This window comes from Furipterus horrens, unplaced genomic scaffold, assembly GCF_987537825.1.
Source record: "Furipterus horrens unplaced genomic scaffold, mFurHor1.1.pri manual_scaffold_3, whole genome shotgun sequence".
NCBI classification, from domain to species: domain Eukaryota; kingdom Metazoa; phylum Chordata; class Mammalia; order Chiroptera; family Furipteridae; genus Furipterus; species Furipterus horrens.
The window spans coordinates 29959850-29979676 of record NW_028327173.1 but is presented as its reverse complement, the minus strand read 5'-3'; the positions used below and the strand labels follow the sequence as shown (position 1 = coordinate 29979676).

At 46.5% G+C, this 19827-nt stretch overlaps 1 protein-coding gene across 10 annotated transcripts in view; it reads left to right on the top strand.

The window, feature by feature from the left end:
• ERI3 (ERI1 exoribonuclease family member 3) overlaps positions 1–19827 on the top strand; it is a 122730-nt gene that overhangs the window by 56364 nt on the left and 46539 nt on the right. For 9 of the 10 annotated variants that reach the window (XM_090269317.1, XM_090269314.1, XM_090269318.1 and 6 more), the window contains one exon: positions 9061–9133. The exons of the other annotated variant lie outside the window; for it this stretch is intronic. In XM_090269317.1, the coding sequence (XP_090125443.1) occupies positions 9061–9133 (73 nt within the window). The remainder of the gene's footprint in view (positions 1–9060; positions 9134–19827) is intronic. 10 annotated transcript variants of the gene reach the window in all.

Here is a 19827-nt window from a genome sequence, read left to right as displayed (position 1 = left end):
GTTCACTCTGGCCTGGAGCCCAGCTCTGGGCTACAGTGACAGCTGTGGCCCATGCCAGGCCAGAGGTGTGTGTGTACCGATGGGAGGGAATGGAGGGGAAGGGCAGTAGAGGACATACAGGAGACAGTGAGGTGATACAGCCTCTCTTCAGAGGAGCTCTATGGTATTGTGGAAAAGAACAAGGCCTTTATTTAAAATGAAGAGACCTGGATTCGAGTCCTGGCTTCACTACTTACTAGTTGTAGGATCTTGGGAAAGTCCTACTCTGAACCTTCATTTCCTCATCTGTAAATAAGCTCTAGCTCCTGATATCTATAGGGAAGGTAGCTTCCTGTTGGGACTGCTGCCACTTTCCTCACGCCACCTCCCCTAGGTCTGGAAGGATGGTCTGGAGTCCCTTGTCCACCTGTGAAGTGAATTGGCTGAAATTGATGGAAAGTGGGGTAGGTAGTAAGTCTGGCCATGAAGGTACAGCCGGTAATCTCTGCCTGCCTGAGGCCTTTCCTTCTTGTCCTAGCCCTCTCAACCAAGCATCATAGGCCATTCTGAATGAGCGTGGGTGATGGTGGTCACCCTCCTAATTGTGGCTTCCAGCCTCATGCTTGCACTGCCCTTCCTATTTGAAAGGATTTCAGAGTTTGTCCCAACCCCTCCCTTGCCTTAAAGTCCTAGTGGCAGACCCTCTGCAGTGACATTTATTAACAGGACTTTGGGAAAAGATGTTTTAACACTGTGAGAATTCTCCCTAGAAAACTCCCCACCCCCCACCCCCACCCTCCCCATCTGAAGCATAGCTTGCTAGTGGTGAAATTCATTAGTGTTCCCTGACAGGCAGTGGCGACAGAGGCGCTCGCTGTCTGCTTCCCGCTCCCTCTCTCTCGTGCTGCTGCTTCACGCACACTGATATTTAAAGCTGATGGGCTGCTTATAGACTTCTTGTACCATGACAAGTTTGGGGAGGGGGGTGGGGGAGAAAGAGACAGACAAGGAGCCAGCTGTCACGCTGGTATTTCAAACAGTACTCTCTCCTGACCCTTTGCAGGCTCCAGCAAGTGTATCATCTTTCTGAAGCCTGTGGTTGGAATCGTAACCTGCAGCCATCCCAGAGGATGGGGGCAAGTGTGGGGCAAAGTGGGCTGAGAGGTCGGCAATGCATTCTCCCAGGGCTGTGGGCAGGAAGAGAAGAATGGAGGAACGGAGTGTGTGTGTGTGTGTGTGTGTGTGTGTGTGTGTGTGTGTGTGTGTGTGTGTCCTGTAAGTGCCCCCTAACTTTGTCCTCCCATCACCAGAAATGAGAGCCCTTATTCAGTAGTCTCTTCTGGAGTGATCATTACATTTTATGCTGTTGTTATCTTCAGGGTGGACCTGGAAGCTACCTGAATACGGTAATCAGGCTTGATTGGCCTCTATGCCTTGAAGGTCCTGGGTCTCAGTGATACCTCTAAATATTGGGTTGGTCAAAATGTTTGTTTGGTTTTTCCCATAGGATGGCTTTAGTAGTGCTTATTTGTTTTTAACTTCATTTGAAACAATTTTGTTAGATTGTATTGTGATAGCTGTCATATCAGCATGCATTTAAAAACCATCAAAATTAGTGAATTTTTGTGTAGCCATTTTAATATTGAAAATGGAAGAAAATAAGCAAAATTTGTTGCATATTATGCTTTATTATTTCAAGAAAGGAAAAAATGCAACAGATGCAACAAAAGATTTGTGCAGTGTGTGGAGAAGGTGCTGTGACTGATGGAATGTGTCAAAAGTGGTTTGCAAAGGTTTGTGCTAGAGATCTCTTTGCTGGATGATGCTCCATGGTTGGATAGACCTGTTGAAGTTGGTAGCAATCAAACCAAGACATTAATTGAGAACAATCAACATTATACCACATGGGAGATAGCAAACATGCTCAAAATATACAAATCAATAAAGTTATTGGTGAAAATGTGTCTTTTATTTTACAGAAAAAACTATATGGACTTTTTGGCCAGCCCAATATGTGGTGGCAGTTGAAGTAGAAAGTGCTCCCATTTTGTGTCTATACTGAGGCCTTGGCTTTTGTTCCCTTACACTTGCCTGCTGATTCTTTGTATTTGGAGAATGAGTCCCAAGGTGCTTTTTCCATCCACAACTTCTCTCACCCCCAAGCTTCTTGGAATTCATTTTTGCAACTGCTGAGTGGTTCTGGAACTTCCCCTTTGGCTGTCATCCTCAGTAGTTTCTCCAAATGGACCAAGACACTGTCTACTCAATGCAGATGGCCTGGAAGCATCTTCAAAGGTTGTTGCAGGTTCGGTCTCAGCTGACCTTCTTATAGCCAGAATCCCCCTATGGGCGCTTATTTATACATATAATGTTTCCCTTGGCTGGCTCCTTTAACCTTCACAGAGTAGGGCATGGAGGTGACATAACCTGCCTAAAGACACATGGTCACCTGACCAAGTTGTCTCTTAGTGTGGGAGAGCCATGTGCTGCATGAGGGTTGTACTGCACTCTCTTTCCCCCACCCTGCCCCCAACAAGGGGTCCTTCTGGCCCCAGGCCCTGTAAGTGGGGGAAGCCACTGGGGAATAGATCAGGATCCTCTACTTCCTGCTGTGTGTGTGATGTGTGTGTGTGTCTGGGGGCAGAGAGGGGTTACTGGTAAAAAACACCCCGGACATCTGGTGGAGGGTGGAACCAGAATGCCTTTTCTGCCTGTAGACTCAAGTGTATTCTTGAACTATCCAGGATTGTCTTTAATGTGATCACTTCCCATAACCCTCTTTCCCCCCATCTTATCTCCGACCCTACAGTCTGTCCTATAGGCCTCTAGAAGGGGTTCCTGGCATGTAGCTGCTGTCTGTGGGCAGTCCCTTTCTCTCCCTTCCTGTTCTTGCCAATATTTCATTGGCTGAAAGCACTGGGTGCTCAACCTGCCAAGGGTGGCCCAGACCTTGTCTTCCGCCATGGTGCCATCTCGAAGGTGAGATGGAAACTAACTGGCTTTGATAAGTAGAAGGCTCAAGCATTAATATTTTATACATCAGCAGCAGCCAAGTGAGTGAATTCAATTATGAGTCTGCTTTCTCTCTACCCTCCTCCCCACAATGTGCTGGTTCAGAGCAGAGACTAAGGAACCTGTTGAAATGAGAAACCCCTATTTCCTGGCTTGACCCCCTCACTAATTCGGGTTAAATTGCTACGCTATTGCAGTGGTGACACATTGTGCCTGCCTCTGTTTGTATAAGAGGCTGCAGTGGGGGAGGAAGGACCAATTTGTGCAGAGATAAAAGGTGTCACGGGCAGATAACTAACGTCCCAGCCTCGTGCCTGCTCTCATTGTTGCTCAATTTGCTTCGTGTGGAAGCCCAGCCTTCCCTCTTTCTCCCTTCCCTCCCCTTGTTCATATTTTACCTCGATGCCACAGTGTAATGATGCCCTGCGTAGTGGGGGAGGAGATAGGCACCTCTGGCTGACAGCCCTTCCTGATAACCAAATTCCAGCCCATCCATCACCAGCTACTCTCCTCAACTTGAGGAAAAGTGATCGTGAAAGGTGGGCCGTTTATCACCCGGGTCTGTTTATCTCCTCTGGGTGGGAAACAGAAACAGGAGGGACAAAGAGCTGGGTCCCCAGTTCAGTACGGCCTGGGCTGGGGTAGCCTGCTTGTGCTGGATGCAGGCTCACATCCTGTTGACTGTGGAGACTCTGACTAGATGGGACTCCCAGACTGGGAGCCTGTGGGAATGGAACCTGAGCCTCAGGACTTGGGGAGAAGCCTAGGAAGTGTGGCAGTTCTGAGATGCAGGACAGCCAGCAACAGCATTCTGTGGGAATGTTGTATTGAAATGAGCGGGTGGAGAGAACGTGCATGGAAAGAAGCCCCAACCACCCCTCATATGTGCCGCCTGGGCAGGAGTTTGCATCTGGCTGGTTGGCTGGATCTACTGGCAACTCCTTCCCCAGGCTAGGCCTTCCGTGCCTCGATGGTCTGGCTACGACTTTGAAGAAAACAGAGCCTTTCTCCTTGTTTTTCTCTTGCTTTTCAACACTTCCCTTGTTCTGCATATCAAATGGGACAAAATAGTTTGTCCTGGCAGGTGAGCAGTATGTACATGTCCTAGAGCTTTTGAACGCCAGAACTGACAGCATATATCACGCCAATGTCTGGGTCCCATGGCCTTTTCAGAGAGGCAGAAGGGGGTCAAATATGGCTCCAGATTTGGCTGACCTCCTCCTCTTTAAAAGCTTGAGTCTGCTAAAAGTGAGAGTGGCATGCGTCTCCCTGATTTGGGGTTGCCCCGAAGACTCAAAGAGAGAAATGCAGAGAAGGAATAGTGCCCATGACCTTTTCTAGCACGGGTACCTGCTCTCCTGCTAGTCCTAGCTGTTGGTGTCTGTCAGTCTGTCAGACCTCCGTGGATGCTGCTGACCTCCTTGACTCAAGACTAGCAGTTCTAGCAGAGCCCCCCATCTCTGCCTGACATAATCTTCAAAGCTGAGCTCCTGCTCACAATGGCTTCATCCTGCCCATACCCATTAGCGCGGGTGGCGTTCCCTTAATGAGCTAGTCCCTTGCCTTGGCCGGCGCCCAGCTAGTCACACCTGTTTGCCATCAGGGCCGTCTGGACCCAGCTCGAGTGCTGGGTTGCAGGTGGTGGGGCTGGATGAGGGGTGGGTGGGGAAGGCGGGCTCCTTTTGCTTTGTGCTGTACACTTGTTGAGGGGTAGTTTCTCCCAACCCTGTTCCTCCCATACTGTTTTGTTTTTCTGAGCAAGAGGAGCTCTCTGTTTTTTGTTTTTTGTTTTTGTTTTCGTTATTGTTACTTAAAAGGATAATAAGGGAACATAGGAGTATTCCATCTTTTCTAACTTCTTCTGTGGACGGAGTAGCGAGGAGCCCGTCAGGTGTCTTAAGGGTAGGGTTTGATGTTCTGTTTTGATGACTGTAAGGGGCCAGTGTGCTAAGAGCAAGCCACATGTTAAATGCTAAAGGCAGAGTTCTGGCCCTAAACCCCACAGTATGAAAAGCAATCATATCCCTTGGTTTAGAGCCCCACAGGCAGGACTGGGGGGCTCATCCTTAAAGCGGGCCCCTTGCATTCATGAAACCGAAGGAAGTTTTGATTTGGTTGAAAAAATCCCATTCCTTTTTATGGCCTGGACATAATTGGCTCTTTTCTATTGGCCATCAGTGATGTCATTCCGACCCTCATAAAGAAGGGGAAATCACACCTGTGGACTCGGTGCATAAAATTTCATTGGGCAACAGTAATAAGTATGGCCAGATGATGTTTGGGCAGTTGAGGAGCTTTGTGCCCAGTGATTCCAGCTGCGTGGAGACCTGGGCACCATAAACCTGCCTGCACGTTCATGCCCACAGGCTAGTCCAGGGCCCACTGCCAGTGGCTCTTTTCTTGGGATCAGTATCTGGTAGGAACTCACAGCATTCAGACCCTTTGTGCCAGGGCGACTTGTACTTTTTTCCTTCAGAAGTTGGTGGAACCATGTATCCACTGGTACCCACTGGTACCCACTGACCCTGGCTATAGGATCCTAAGAACCTTGGACCCACGTATGACCTTGAGCAGTGATCACTGTGTTACCTACTTCTCTATGGCTCTAGACCTTGCCTTCCTAGGGACTGTGAAGAGCTCTGAGTGCATCTACATAACTGATGTCTTGTGTAGCCAGGAGACTTAAGAGTCCATTTCTAGTTCTGCCCTTTGCTTGTTTTATGTTCAAGCAAGTCCTTTTTCTTCTCTGGGTCTCAGTTTCATCTTCTATGTAGGGGATAATGACTACTCACACCCACCTTCTCACAGGGTTAGGGTTAGGGTTACACAAAAACTTACCGATTTTGAGAAGTTTTTTAAAATGCACACTGATATGGCAACTGTCACAATACAGTCTTACAGATTATTTCAGATGAAGTTAAAGATAACTAAGCGCTACTAGAGCCATCTTATGGAAAAATCTGAACTAACTTTTTGGCTGACCCAGTACATTCTGCTGCTTCCAGTGGCCCCCTTCACTCACAGCCCTTATGGTGATTTTTCAAAAACAGCTGAGCTCAGCAAGCATTTTAACAAATACTAAGGATAGGGAATATGAAAGAAAAATGGAAGGAAAGAAGAAAATTATTCAAATGTTACAGTTCTGCTCATTAGACAACCAGATTCTATCTCTGAAGGCTACCTTTTCTTTCAAAACCTTACCTGCTTTCCTTGTATTCTTTGTCCTTGGGTCCCATGTGGACACATCCTACCTAGAAACCCTTTCCTCTTGGCCTCAGCCAGAATTTCCCTTCCAGGAAATTGATTGGTTGTGGTTAATGTCACTGTGTCACCTGGATATTTGAGAAGAGCCTTCCCTTCAGGTAAGATATCACAGGTCTTACAAAAGTAGATCCTGCTATTCTGCTTGCCACATGGGGATCAACCTCTTATTAGTGTCTGTCAAATAACTGAAGAGTAATGGGGGGAATACTGAACTGCCCTGAAACTTTGGAATCAGTCATCTCAACTGGATTCTCATTGCCAAGCTTCCTAAAAAAGGAGTTTGCACTTGTAGTCTCCCACTTGCTTATCTTACTTTTAAACACATTGCAGGCTGCCTTCTGCTCTCATCAGCCCACTGACTCCAAATTCATTGGGTTTTTCTCACACTCTCATATTGCTTGACCGCTTGATGGCATTTGACATTAATGACCTGCACTTTAAGCTCAAAAACCAGTTACATACAGGGTGGGGCAAAAGTAGGTTTATAGTTCAATGTGAAACAGAGTTTATTTTTGTATGATTGTTTATTAATTATTGTATTATTTTCCATATGAACAACTGCAAACTACTTTTGCCCCACCCTGTATAGGAGCCCAGAAAGGGGAAGATTGCTTTACTGCAGTTTTGGATGACCACAAGTAATATGAAATGGGGTTGAAAGAGCATATGTGACTTTGGGTAACCAATACCCTGAAAAGGATCCAGGAGTCCTTCTCTCTAGGAATGGGGGTGGGATGGGTGAGTCCTGACTCATGGTACATTATTATCTCCTGTGGCTGCCTTTTTTATTTTTTTAAGTTTAAAGGGAAAATTAGTTTATAAGTGAAGCAGTGAGACAGAGATTGGGCTACTCCACAGACAGAGCAGTCTCCTGTGGAGTTCTTGAAGAGACGGAGGGTGTGTGACCTGCAGAACGGTACCCTGGGAGACACTCCCTGGGCTCTCAGATCTGGGGGAGCATTCTGCAAGGAAGGGATGGAAGTCTCATTCTCTATAGTTTCTAAAGACATACCTCAGGGTGGAAGTTACAAGGAGACAGTTCTACTCATAGTTTAGTATTAAGGAAGGATGGCCTAAGAATAGAAGGAGTCCAACTTTAAAGCTGATGCCTACATGAAGTAGTGAGTTCCCTGTGTGTGGTAATGGTCCGGTAGGGATGGCCTGACTTCATTTTAGCTCAGTAAAACTTACAAGACATGGTGGGCCCTCTGCTTCTCTCGTTCCATACTCTTCCCAGGTGATCTTAATCAGTTCTCGTGGCTTTAATTTTACTTAAGTCACGTTAATGATTCAGCATTTTATATCTTCAGACTTCTCTTTAAAACTGGATATCCAACTGCCTCTTAGCTACCATCCCACCGCTGAATGTCTCCTGGGCACCTCACACTCAGCGGAGAGCGAGTGTTCCCCATGTGCCAGGCGTCTACCTAAAACTGCATTCCCGAACTCTCGCCTCCTTCTGGTGGTGTCCTAGGGGTGAGGCAGTGGGAGCAGTCCACCCTGGTTTGGGTGGAAAGAGGATACACTGTATGTAGAAATTTTAAAAACAATCATATAGTTGACTATATGTTGGTCTGCTCTGTGTGTCAAATATGCTCTCTCTGCCCTTTCTCCTTCTTTATATCTGTCTTAGTGAGTAGCATGAAGCTAGCTGAGGCACGAATCTTTGAACTGGGTTCTACTGCTTTCTCTCACTGGGGCCCCACATCCCCTTCGGTCCTCCTTTACATCTCCAATATCTGTTGCTTGCTCACTATCTCTATGACTATTGCCTAGGCTCCTGGCTACTCTCCAGCTTTTTATTTAGTGTAATGTTTTTATTGCCTTGGAATAATCATTGTAAACCACAACTCTTCAAAGTTTCTTGATTGCCTGTGGCTAAGCTCTTCTCTCAGCAAGAAAACTCTATGATCTTCCCCAGCTGATATTTCTAGTGTCTTCCTCCATCCTTCCATGTACCCACATGCTCCAATGTAAGGCTGTTTTGTCTACTTTTATTGTCAATTCCACTGAACAAAATGTGAGCCCCTTATGGGCAGGAGTTGTCTTACTTTTTGAGTCCTAAGTGCCTGATTCTTATTAAACGTCAGTAAATGTTTGGGTGAGTGGATTTGTGTGGGTAAAATGGCATCGTCAATTTTAAAGAAAAAATGAGAACAGACTCTTGGCTTAAATTTTGACCTCTTCTTGTCTTTCTGCACGGTCTCCTCTCTTCCTGTAGAAAGCCTGTTGCTAGGGACTTAAATGTGAATGGAAGTCCCTGCCAGCTCTAAATCATGCACTTTTTCTCTCTCTTCTCTTGTCTTATATTACTGCCTCTCTGCTCTAACAAAACAACAAGCGAGTGCACTAGAGAGAACGTAGGCTTTGGGGTGAGTCAGACCTGGGTTTAGTTCTTCGCACTGTCATATTTTTTAGCTGTGAGATCTTAGTTACCCTTCTGAATCTCATTTTTTCATCTATAAAATATAGGCCATACCTAGTACCTACCTCACAGCACCATTCTGAAGAATAATGTGAAAAAATAAGTAAGATACTTAGCATATTGTAGCCCATCAGAAAATAATATTTGCTGATATTATTTTGAATAGTCTTCAGGTTTTCACATTTGGATCTGACGGCTGGATCTGGAGCCCAGTGTCCAGACTACTGGAGGTGGGGTGCGTTTCTTGGGTGGGGTGGGACCCATGACTAATGGGTTGGTCTTTTGAGGTCTCTATAGACTCTATGTTGGACTTCCTAGCTTAAGACTCCATACCTGGGACATGGGTGTGCCCAACTTGTTCTCTTTTCCCTTTCTTATAGGCTCCCAGGCCAGTGCCAGTACTTGGGCTTGCCAGTGGCAGATTACTTCAAGCAGTGGATTAACCTGAAGAAGGTACTGTGTCTTGAGCCCCACTTGGGTGGTTCTTCTGGTTGTCCTGTGCCTCAAATCTCCCCTCCCTTGCTTTCTTTTCTCATTTCTGTTCTTTCCTTTTTGTTCTCATCTCTCCTTTTCTTTTTGTTCTCTTTTCTCAACATCTCTCTTTCCTCTTCCCTAGCTAATACGCAGTGGAAGGTTGTAGCTATTTCAGGGCGTGGGGAGCTGCTTGGGGACCAGGCTGCTGAGTGGAGTATGACACTTCCTTCCTTGGTGTTACCCAGATGTGTAAAGAAGTTCCAATTAAGGGGATTTCCCAGGTTTTTGCTCAGAGTCTAATCTCTAGCTTGAGCTGCATAACCTCTAGGAGAGATGTGGTGCTAGCTGAGCTTCTGGGAAAGTATCTTCCTGTGATATGATCATGAGTGTGGCCTCTGACCCTCTTGACTGGTCCTGTTATCTTCCTCTGGTTGGGAGGTAGAGTTGGTTCCGGTTGGCTTTGGTCCTGCCTAGCCAGAGCAGAGCCTTTGAAGGACCATGGAAACTACAGCCCAGTATTCTTTGAGCATGAGGGAGGAGACTAGCACTAATGTAGCACCAAACACCTGGGGAATGGACTGAGCTGTGGGCTGGGAGGGACCTCATGTAGCTAGGAAAGTGGGCCCTGGCAGAGAATGAATCATACAGAAAACTGTCCTTTCCTAGTGTGTGCTGTACTTCCTAGGTAAACAGAAGAAAGGGGGTATAGAAATAGACTCTGCAGATCCCTGCTCTAGTGGGATCCTTGCTCCAGGAGGCCCAGTCCACTAGGGAGGCCCATCCCCATAAATCCTTCTGATGTAAGAGCAAAAGCCCTGGGGCAGCCTCAGGAACCCCATGCCAGCAGTCAGCAGTGACTCCCAGGAAGCTCAGAGAAAAGAGAACACACTAGGGGTTGGAGTAGTGGCTTTCAGGGGGCTCAGAGAGAAGAGCTTATTGGAGGGTTATGCTAGCTTGTAAGAATTTGGGTCTTGAATCAGGCATATGGAAGAGAGGTGAGATATGGATCTGAGAAGAGAGGCTTTCTAGGCATGGGGAGCAGTGGGCTTTTGGTATGTGTGGTGCCGGAGTTAAGTGAGCTTGTGAAGTAACATGGGAGAGAATGACCTTGGGCTTTGTTCCATAGGTCTCAGGGCAGCCATCATTTGAGGAAACATTTGTGAACTCCTTTATTTGCCTGTGGTATGCAGGCGCTCTGCACTCTGGTTTGTTCTTACTTCGACCCCTACCCACCCCTCCTATCCCCCATGCATCCAAACAACAGCTACTTACTACCTGCCATCTTTGGCTGAGGAGGCCAGCCAGACTCTGCTAACCTTCAGCCCTTGGCCTGTGACCTTACCTCTCTGAAGTGCCCCCCAGTCATCTTCACTGGGCATATTTCCTCTTCTTGAAGATTCAGCTCAGTTATAACCTCTGCTGAGAAGCTTAGCCAGCCCGTCTCTTGCCTTGGGGCTTCTTGACACTTTGGATCTTAAGAGTGTTGAAACTGAGTGTGTGTGTGTGTGTGTTCCTTGCAGACATGTCTGTCTGGAGCACAGAGACTGAGTCTGGTTCCTTTCTGTGTCCACAGTGGTGAGATCAGGGCAGGGTACAGAGTACGTGCTCTGTGAATGATTGCTGGCTGGCTGACCAGTCTTGAGAGCTGACTCCATAGAGGCCCTCTCACGCGGGACTTGATAGGGTTGCATGTGTGGGTGTGACTAGGCCTGTGCTCCTGGAAGACGGCGCGCCAGCTGTCAGTGGATCTGAGGCTGCTTTCTGGCTTCAGCAAATGCAATTTGAAGGCCCGGCCAGGCGAGGCAGGCACTGACCATGAACAATTGCTCTGTGAAGTTCACTAGACTTTTTGGTATATGGATAGCTTCCTGCCTCTAGGTTCCTTGGCAGAAAGGCAGAAAGCAGCCAACACAAGTGATAACATTGCCAATCAGGGGTACCCTGGTGCTGCTGAGGGTGGAGGTGGGCTGTCCTGAGCCTGTTCATCTTGGTTCTCTGCCAGACTGTGCTGAGCAATAGAGGGGGAATAGGCACAAGGGGAAACTCAGGACTCTATTCCCAGTTTGCCTTGTGATTGCTTCTTGGGAGGTAAACTTAGCAGGTCTAGGAAAAACAAGAGGTCTAACTCCTTCGTTTCTGCCTTCCAGCCACATCATGTTTCAGCTTAGCTTGAAGGCTCAGTGGGAGAGCTCTCTTAATTCCAGACTTTGGTTCAGTCTGTGCCAGCAGCTGTTCAAATTAAGGAAGCTGCAGGGCCCTTGAGATCCAGGGGCATGGTGATCTTTCTGACCTTTATACTGCATGTCTTAGTGTACAGTCCACAAAGACTCCTGTTCCCTTAAAAAGAGTAACAGTAAAAGCAAAGCCAGAGAGGTCATTGCCAAGATTGTGGGAATATTATATAAAAACCTTACTCCATGCCTTTTTTCTACATATGTGATCCACACTCTGGCTATCTACATGGTCCTCTCCTGTCCTTGATCTTGCTTTCTCTCTCCTTCCTTCCCTTCTCCTCTACTCCTCAACTCCCCTACAGAGTTTTGCCCTATGAAAAAAATGGAGAGGGTTCTGGTCTGTTTGGCCACCTAGATCTGCCTAGTAAGTGAACAACTTGGACTGAATTCACCATCCCCATTTTCTAAGGCCTCTAATCCAAGGTGCAGAATGTTGTCTTGCAGGTCCCCTCTTCTTTCCAGAAATGGTGTGGGTTGTGTCAGGGAAGAGCAGCCTTTCAACAACCAAGTTTCCATATCTCCTGCCTCCACCTACTTCCCCTATAGCAGAGTGGAGCAAGCCAATGTTTGCTGACATTTGGAGTGGCATTGAATAATCTTATATTCTTATTGAACTGTCAGCTTAGAGAGGACTTGGGGCCCTGCTCCCAGCTTCCTCCAGGAGGTCAGAGCTGTCACTGAGGGACCAGAAGAATATACACACATATATACATACATAATATGCACATGTGTATGAATACATACACCCAAGAGGGCGTACCCCAAATTGTTTATAGGTATTCATACATGCATATATATGTATATACATATTCACATAGTCACCTGCAGAAATATATGGAAATATACAGACACAAATGTGTTTATATGAACACATTCATAAAGTGTAAAGATACATAAATAAACATACACATCTTCATCACTAAACAGATGTATCTGAGTGCCTTCTGTGTTCCAGGTTCTGTGCTAGGCCCTGGAGATATAATAGAAAAGATGGGTATTAAATAATTTTAATTGTGTTGTAATGCCAAAAAGTTCAGAGTCATGGGATTGTTTCTAAGGAGACCTGACCTAATGTGGTGGGATTGGAGACTGGTTCCCTGAAGAAGGGTGGCTAAGTTAAGAACTGAAGGATAGAGCCCTGGCTGCGTGGCTCAGTGGATTGAGCATCGGCCTGCGAGCCAAGTGTTGCTGGTTCGATTCCCAGTCAGGGCACATTACTAGGTTGCATGTCAGGTCGCCAGTTAAGGGCACGAGTGAGAGGCAACCATACAGTAAAAAAAAAAAAAAAAGAAGAACTGAAGGATGAGCAGGAATTGGCTAAGTATGTGACAAGGCCCTGAGGTTGAGGTAAAGCCTGGCAGCTTCATGGAACAAAAATGTAAGTTCCATGAGAGCAAAGATTTTTGCCACTTTGGTTCACTGTTCTATCCTCATCACTAACTATTATTTGTTGAATTAATGACTGTCTGAAGCACAGTGGATGTGGGGAAGAGGAGAGTGGCATGAGATGAAACTGGAAGGGAAGGCAGGAGCTTGTAGGTCACACTTTAGATTTTGATTTTTATCCTTAGGGTAAGGGAAGCTATTGAAGGGTACTAAACATAAGAGAGGCTTCAAAGGAGAGAGAAAGGACAAGTGCTGTGGTGGGGCAAGTGTGGGGTTGAGGCAGGTTTTGTGTTTTAAGATGGAAGACATTATGTGCTTGTTTGTAAGCACTATTAGAGAAGAAAAGGTTGAAAATATAGGAGTGAGAGAGGTCTCGGAGAAGGTGAAAGGAGATGGGATGGAAAGCCTAGGTTCTTGAGATGGGCTCTCTTCAGAAGGAAGGTCCCTTCTTCTACTGGGATGGGGGAAGGAGAGATGGGTGCATGTAGCTGCAGGTAGGCTTGTGGATTTGGTGGTGGCAAGTTGAAGTTGTCTCCAGCTGATGGCTTCTCTTTTTCTCTATGAAGTAGGAGATGAGTCATGTACTGATAACTAACAGGGGAGGGATAGGATGGTTTGCAGAAAGTGGAAGAGGATTGCTATAGTTTTAGTAAATAGAAGTGTGAGCTGACTCAAGAAGTGTAGTAGGATTTTAGGCAGCTGAGGGTTCAGCTGAGGCTGGTGACATTAATTTGTAGTGGAACTACACTGTTCAGTTGCATGATTTTTATTTAGCAGAGCTCAGCTGCCTGGCTGTGGGCATGCAGAAGACAGACATTTAGATTCATCCAGGGTGGAGATTTTCTCATGAAGTGTGATGAAAGGAATAAGGGAGGTGAAGATATTGTCAAGACAGTGGTTGCCAAGGTGGACTGTGGGATCTAAGCTGGGTATTGAGGGAAGAGAAGACAGCAAGAAGAAGCCTAATGGAGAAAGTAGCTAGGTCCTAGTAAGATGAGGAGCACTTATATTGGGTGTGGTTGAGCATGCCAGGTGGAAGGGTAAGAGATTATGGTTAGACAGTAGGATATCTGAATTAGTGACTTTAGAGATAGAGCAGTTTTAGGTGCTGGCAGGTTCTAAAGTGTGCCCATGGGAGTGGATAGCTCAGGCTGGGTGGAGGAGAATATTATTGTAAATAAGAAGCCAAGAAATGCTGTGTCAGATGAGACCTCCATAGGTGTGAATAGGTGGATATATGAGGGGAGACCCAAAAAAACCAGAATTATCTTCTGGAGGGCAGGCCCCTCGTAGTACAGGCTTCCCCTGCTAGGTGCATGTTCTAGGAACCCATCTGTGTCAGTGTACCAGCTGGCATTGTTGTGAGAAGCTATGTTTGGCTTCAGTGAACTTTGTTTTTTGAAGACTCTTTCAACACATTTGCCCGTTTCATGATGAGTGATTTACGAGCACAGCTTCCCACAATGCGCTGAGTGTTCAGCAGTGTTTGACCAAAAACGGCATGACCCCCATGCCCCTCCTTCCCTATTCACCTGATCTTGCTCTGGTAATTTTTTGTCCACTATTGAAAAAAGTCCTCAAAGAGAAATGTTTTGCCAGTGTGAAAAGGGTGCAACAAAAACTGCAGAAGCAATAAAAGGCATCAAAATCCACAAGTTCACAAGCTGTTTTAAACAGTGGAAAAAACATCTTGATAGGTGTATTGCATCATATGGAGAGTACTTTGAAGATGACTGAAGTTTAAGCATGTGAGAATAAGTACACAATTTTAAATAAGTTCTTTATTTTTGGGTCCCCCCCCTCATATACATGCACACACATAATATATACATACTCAATGCATATGCAAGGACACATAGGTATAAATGTATGTACAAATGCATGCCTGCACATATGTATACACAATTCATGTACATTTAGACTTAGCCAGGCAAGTGCGTGCACATATACTCACAAATGGTCTGGAATTCCCTCTGATGTCTGAACCTATTTAGATAGGCTTTTGGAGAAGCAGGCGTGCAGCCTTAGGAGTATTCTGAGTCAGTCCTGGCGGACCCACCTGTACCAAGGCGTGAAGACTGCTACTTCACTTTCCTTCTGCCATCTGTGCTATACACCCTACTGCAATTTCTGGATGCTTGAAAGGGGAGCAGTTAGGACCAGCTGGGATGGAGTAAGGAGGAAGATACTTTCTTGGGTCTCTCCAAAAAGCATTTCTGCCTCTCCTCCCCTGGGAGTGGACAGCAGGAGAAACTGCTGAAGGGAGGGTGGGTGTCTACAATTGAGTCTGACTTTTTCTGACCTTGGAGCATTCAGAGTCCCAATCAGCACAGTAATAAATTAAGGGCTTATGGAGGAATAAATTCTCGGCCTTAATGAAGTTCTTTGCTGGGGGCCATAGGCAGGTCAGCAGGTCGGGATGATGCAGATTGGAGGCTCCAGCGAGTGAGCTGAGCTAGCTGGGAAGCCATCAGAAGTGGAAGGATCTGAAACTGTTGGTCAGGTCACTGTCAGTGTTGTGGGGGTAAAGCTGCGCAGGTGATAGGCAGCCTGGCAGAGGCTGGGACTCTAGAGTGGTAGCTGCATGGTGCTGGCTGCAGAGCCCCTCGATGGGGGCTATTCAGAAGCTAATTTGAAAAAAAAAAAAAAAGAATGAAACAAAAATGAAAACCAAGAGAGGCATGAAGATCTAGGAGCCCTGCAAGGTGTTTGTTTTGTTTTATTTTGGAGGGAGGAGGACCACTCAGTGGTAGGAACATGACTGGGGCTGTGGGCCAGTTCTTTAGCATCATCTGAAGTACAGAGAGTTGTCTGTGGGACAGTCGGCAATTATAGGCTGCTCTTCTGGTGGGAGCCAGTTCTGAGGCCAGGGAGATAAGGGCCTCTACCTGTCTTTGGGAAGAAATACGGCACAGAGGACAAGGCCCAGGCACCACATAAAAGTGAGGCAGAGATGGGGGCACAGGCGTCTGATAAGGGGAGGGCAAATAGGGGACCAGCCTGGGGCTTGCTGTTGGATTTGATGCCGAAGCCCTGGGAGGGGTCAGTCTTGGGGGCTGGAGGCTCCTGAACTCTAGAGCTGAAGCTAGACCCCAGGCCTCAAAACTCCACATCCTGAGCTCTTTCTCTTCTTATCCCATCCTGTGCAACATCTGCCCTTGGGGATGAGCTCTTGGGATGTATGTAGTCCAGAGGCAGCAGAGGGAACAGTGCTGCATTTGGAGTCAGGGGCAGTGGCGCTAGAGAGAATGTCTCCTTTCTTCTCCTCTTCCTTGCCCCCATGGTGTACTGCCCTGCCTGGGTTTTTCCTTTAAATATGTCTTACAGCTGTCTGAACTCTGAAATTTCTTTCACTCCTTCCCTCGCCTTGTTAACATGTGTTGCCTTTGGGGTAATCAGGGAAAAAATATTATGTCCTTTTACAATTACCGGGTTTTGGAATATTAAAATGTCTCGCTGCATCGGCACTGTTATTTTGATTGGTATTCTAACCTTTGACTAGCCCATAAAGCGTGCCGCTCCTGAAGCCAATATTGCAGGACTGAAATTTAATTCCGAAATGATTCCAGATAATAGGGAGACAGATAATATATGCATGAAGGATATTATGTTTGGACTAACTGCAGCAGGGCCAGGGCTGGGGAGCTGAATAATAGCCCAGAGTGAGTTATAATCTGTGGGACAGAAATGCCTTACTGTCAGGGCCAGGAGAGGAACTCTTAAATCAAAGGCCTGAGAAGGAGTGTGATTGCAGTGTGCTTATTTTGACAGGAAGCACACCATAGCCAAGAGGGAAGGTATGGAAGGCTGTTGCCCATTCTTTCTCTTGAGCAAGATACCCAAGACCCTGGATGATCTAGCTCATTGCAGTACCCCCATCTTCATAGCTCCTTTCCCTCTAACATTCTAGCCATCTCAAACTTCTTGCTTATTCTTGTTTCACTTCCCTTTGCTTATTCTGTTCCCTTTGTTTACATTGCCTTTCTCCATTTAGTGTGTTGGAAACACTCCTGTTCATCCTTCAAAACCCTCTTCTTTGAAGCCTTCACTGATATTCCTTCACCTCTAGTAGACATAGTTAATCACCTCCTTTTTTGTATGACTTCAGTACTCTGTAATGAGGGCCTCACATGTTTTTGTGATTATATGCTTAAATGTTTATGTTTCCTATGAGACTGAGCCACTTGAGGTCTACATACCACCCATCTCTGTATTTCCAATGCTTAGCACTGGGCGTGGTACACATGAGGGATCAACAAGCATTAGTTAGACTCACACTGAATCTAGGGCTTGCCTAATAAGCTCCAGAGTCCAGATGCCTATTCCTCTGCCAGATTTCCCAAACAGACTTAGAGAAGTTAAGTAACTTGCCTAGGGGCACATAGTCAGCAAGAGGTAAAGCTACCAGGTAGGTGTGTTCTTTTCCCCAGACCAGGTGAGCAGGCATGGAGTTGGAGAGCAGGATAGGAAAGACAGAAACTCACTTCCCTGACTCCTTTCTTCCATAAGTTGGGAGTTGAGTCCTCTTTGCTGGTAACTGCATTGGTTTTTAATGTTCATGGAACTCAAGTCCTGGAGGGGATTGTGCCTCCTGTTGCTACTAATGACCTTTGGACAGTTATTTCACGTGAAAGACACTCCTCTATTATGACTTTGTAATTAAGGATCAGGAAAGTATTTTGAGAAAGGTACCTAAGTGTGGTTTTGGAGAACTCTTAGGGAGTTAGGCAGGCAGAGTACATGGAGCTCTTAGTCTGAAAACTTCATAGAAATTCCCTTCTTCCTCGACCCCTTGGTGGAACTTATATTTTAGGTGTATGGTGATAAAGAAAGTACATAATGGAAAAGGCTACAGTGAATTTGATTGGCTTTTAAATGGATTGATATTTTATTGACTACAATACTACCTATTTGTCCGTAAGCCAGGACAAACAGTATGGGTATATGTGAGACTTAACCCTTCTCTTAGACTTCAGGTGATACTTGGTATATACACTGGCCCCTGGGGATGTGGGTTGCAGACTGGAAAGCATTGGTACAAGAGAACTTCTAATATTGCTACCAACTAGCTGTGTGATCTGGTGCAAGTCCCCTAACCTCTCTGAATCTATAAAAGATAACTAATACCTGACATGCAGAACTTAGTCTCTGGAGTCCAGAAGGCTTGATTTAGAATCTTAACTCTGGGCTTACTAGCTGTGGGGTTTTAGGAAAGTCACATCACTTCTTTCAGCCTCAGTATTTTCCTCCGTAAAACAGGAAAAACAATACCCACTCCTGGAGTTATCCTGGGCTTGAAATGATAGCACTATACCTCTGCTCCTCCCTTGTCCTTGCAGTGTCTTCTTCACCCCTGTAGCCTAGTCATCTCACCTAGTCCACAGGGGTGAAGAAGACAGGAGCTCAGGGTAGACATACAAGCCTTTATGGAGTGGGGCTAGGAAAAAGAGGCTCCCCAGCGGAATTCAAGGGAGCACCAGGGAGGAGGAGCCTAATCCCATTCTTGGAGTAACTGACCCTCAGCTCACACTGAGGAACAGAGTTGATCATCTCATTGTCCTTGATTCCAACTGCTATCAGCATTTGTCTGTCCAATGGAGTAGAGTCACACTCACCTTTGGACAATAGCTGGCTCTGTCACCTACCTGCGTTCTGTTGTTGGGCAAGTTACTTTCCTTCTCAGAACCTTGGTTCTCTCATTTGTAAAGTAGACATAATAATAATAAACAGGAACTGCTCTAAATGCTTTGTATAAATTAACTCAATCCTCAACAACTCTTTAAACACAATTATTAGCAATCTTAAAGATGAGGAAACTGAGGTACAAGGTGTTAAATACCTTTCACAAGGTTCAACAGCTTCAGTTTCTACAGGGTTCAAAAGTGAGTGATGGAGTAGGCATGAGCATTTAGGCAGCACACTGCAGAGACCATGCTCTGAACTTATTTGCTCTGTTGCCTCCAGTGCAAAGGAGGTGTCATTTTCACCTAGGTTGCAGGAGAGTAAGTCAACAAAGGTTTCATTGAGGACACACTTGAGTTAAGCCTTGAAAGAGAGTAAGTTTTCGGGAGACAAGGTAGAAAGGGCATTCCAGGCAGGGGGAGCAGTGAACGAAATCCTTGAGGGGTGAAACAGCTTGCTGAATTGGGGAACTACAAACAGTGTTTTTCAGGATCTTTAGGCCACTGATGTGGGCCACCTGTGTGTATGCCTCCTACCAGAGGAGAAGCAGAGCAAGCAAGCACAGTAAGGAACCATTGCCCAGTGCTGGGAGTGCAGCCGGCCTAAGCTGCCTTCTAGGAATGGAGCAATAGCTTCAGAAAACTGCCATGTTTATGTCCATGTGAGGGCAAACAGAGTCAGTGGGCTCTGGATAGCAGGCAGGGCAAGAGACCACCATGCCTTACACCACTATCGGCCATGGGCAGTCTGAGACTGCTTTGCCAGAAAACCTCAGGATCCTTATGGCAAAATGTGGCAGATTACAGTGTGAGGAATCGGTTAGGTAATGTTTGTAAAGCTCTTCAAATACTGGTGCTTGGTGTGTGGGTGGGCAGCCTGGCACAGCCTCAGCCAGGAAGCTGAGCTGACCTGCCTTGTTGCATCCCAGATAATTGTGGCCACAAGGGGGAAAGAGCAGGGGAGAGAGTCAGCCAAAGGCAGTAGGGTTCCTTCTACCTTCCTGAGGTTCCCTGAAGCTGCTACAAATAGACCTTACCCTGGAGTTGATTGCAGTGCCCTCAGTGGTAGGTCTTAACAACAAGGCCCGCCTCGTGGTCTGTGTGCCTCTTGATGGCTGCTGCTTAGTCTGTGCCCTGTCAAGTGGTGCAGCCTCTTCGTCCTGGTTCCACTGTGAGTGTACTCTTTCTTACTCTTGTGTCCTTGAGGAAATGAATTCTGAGCTCTCTCTGGAGCAGGGGAGAAAGGGGAGCTCTCCTTGGTCTATTTGGGCCTGGATTTAAACCTAGGCATCCTGTCCATGGAGCCCATACTCTAACCCTCGGGCCAGGTGCTAGGGCCCCCAGTAGCCCAGGGCCCATGCCTCCTGGTCAT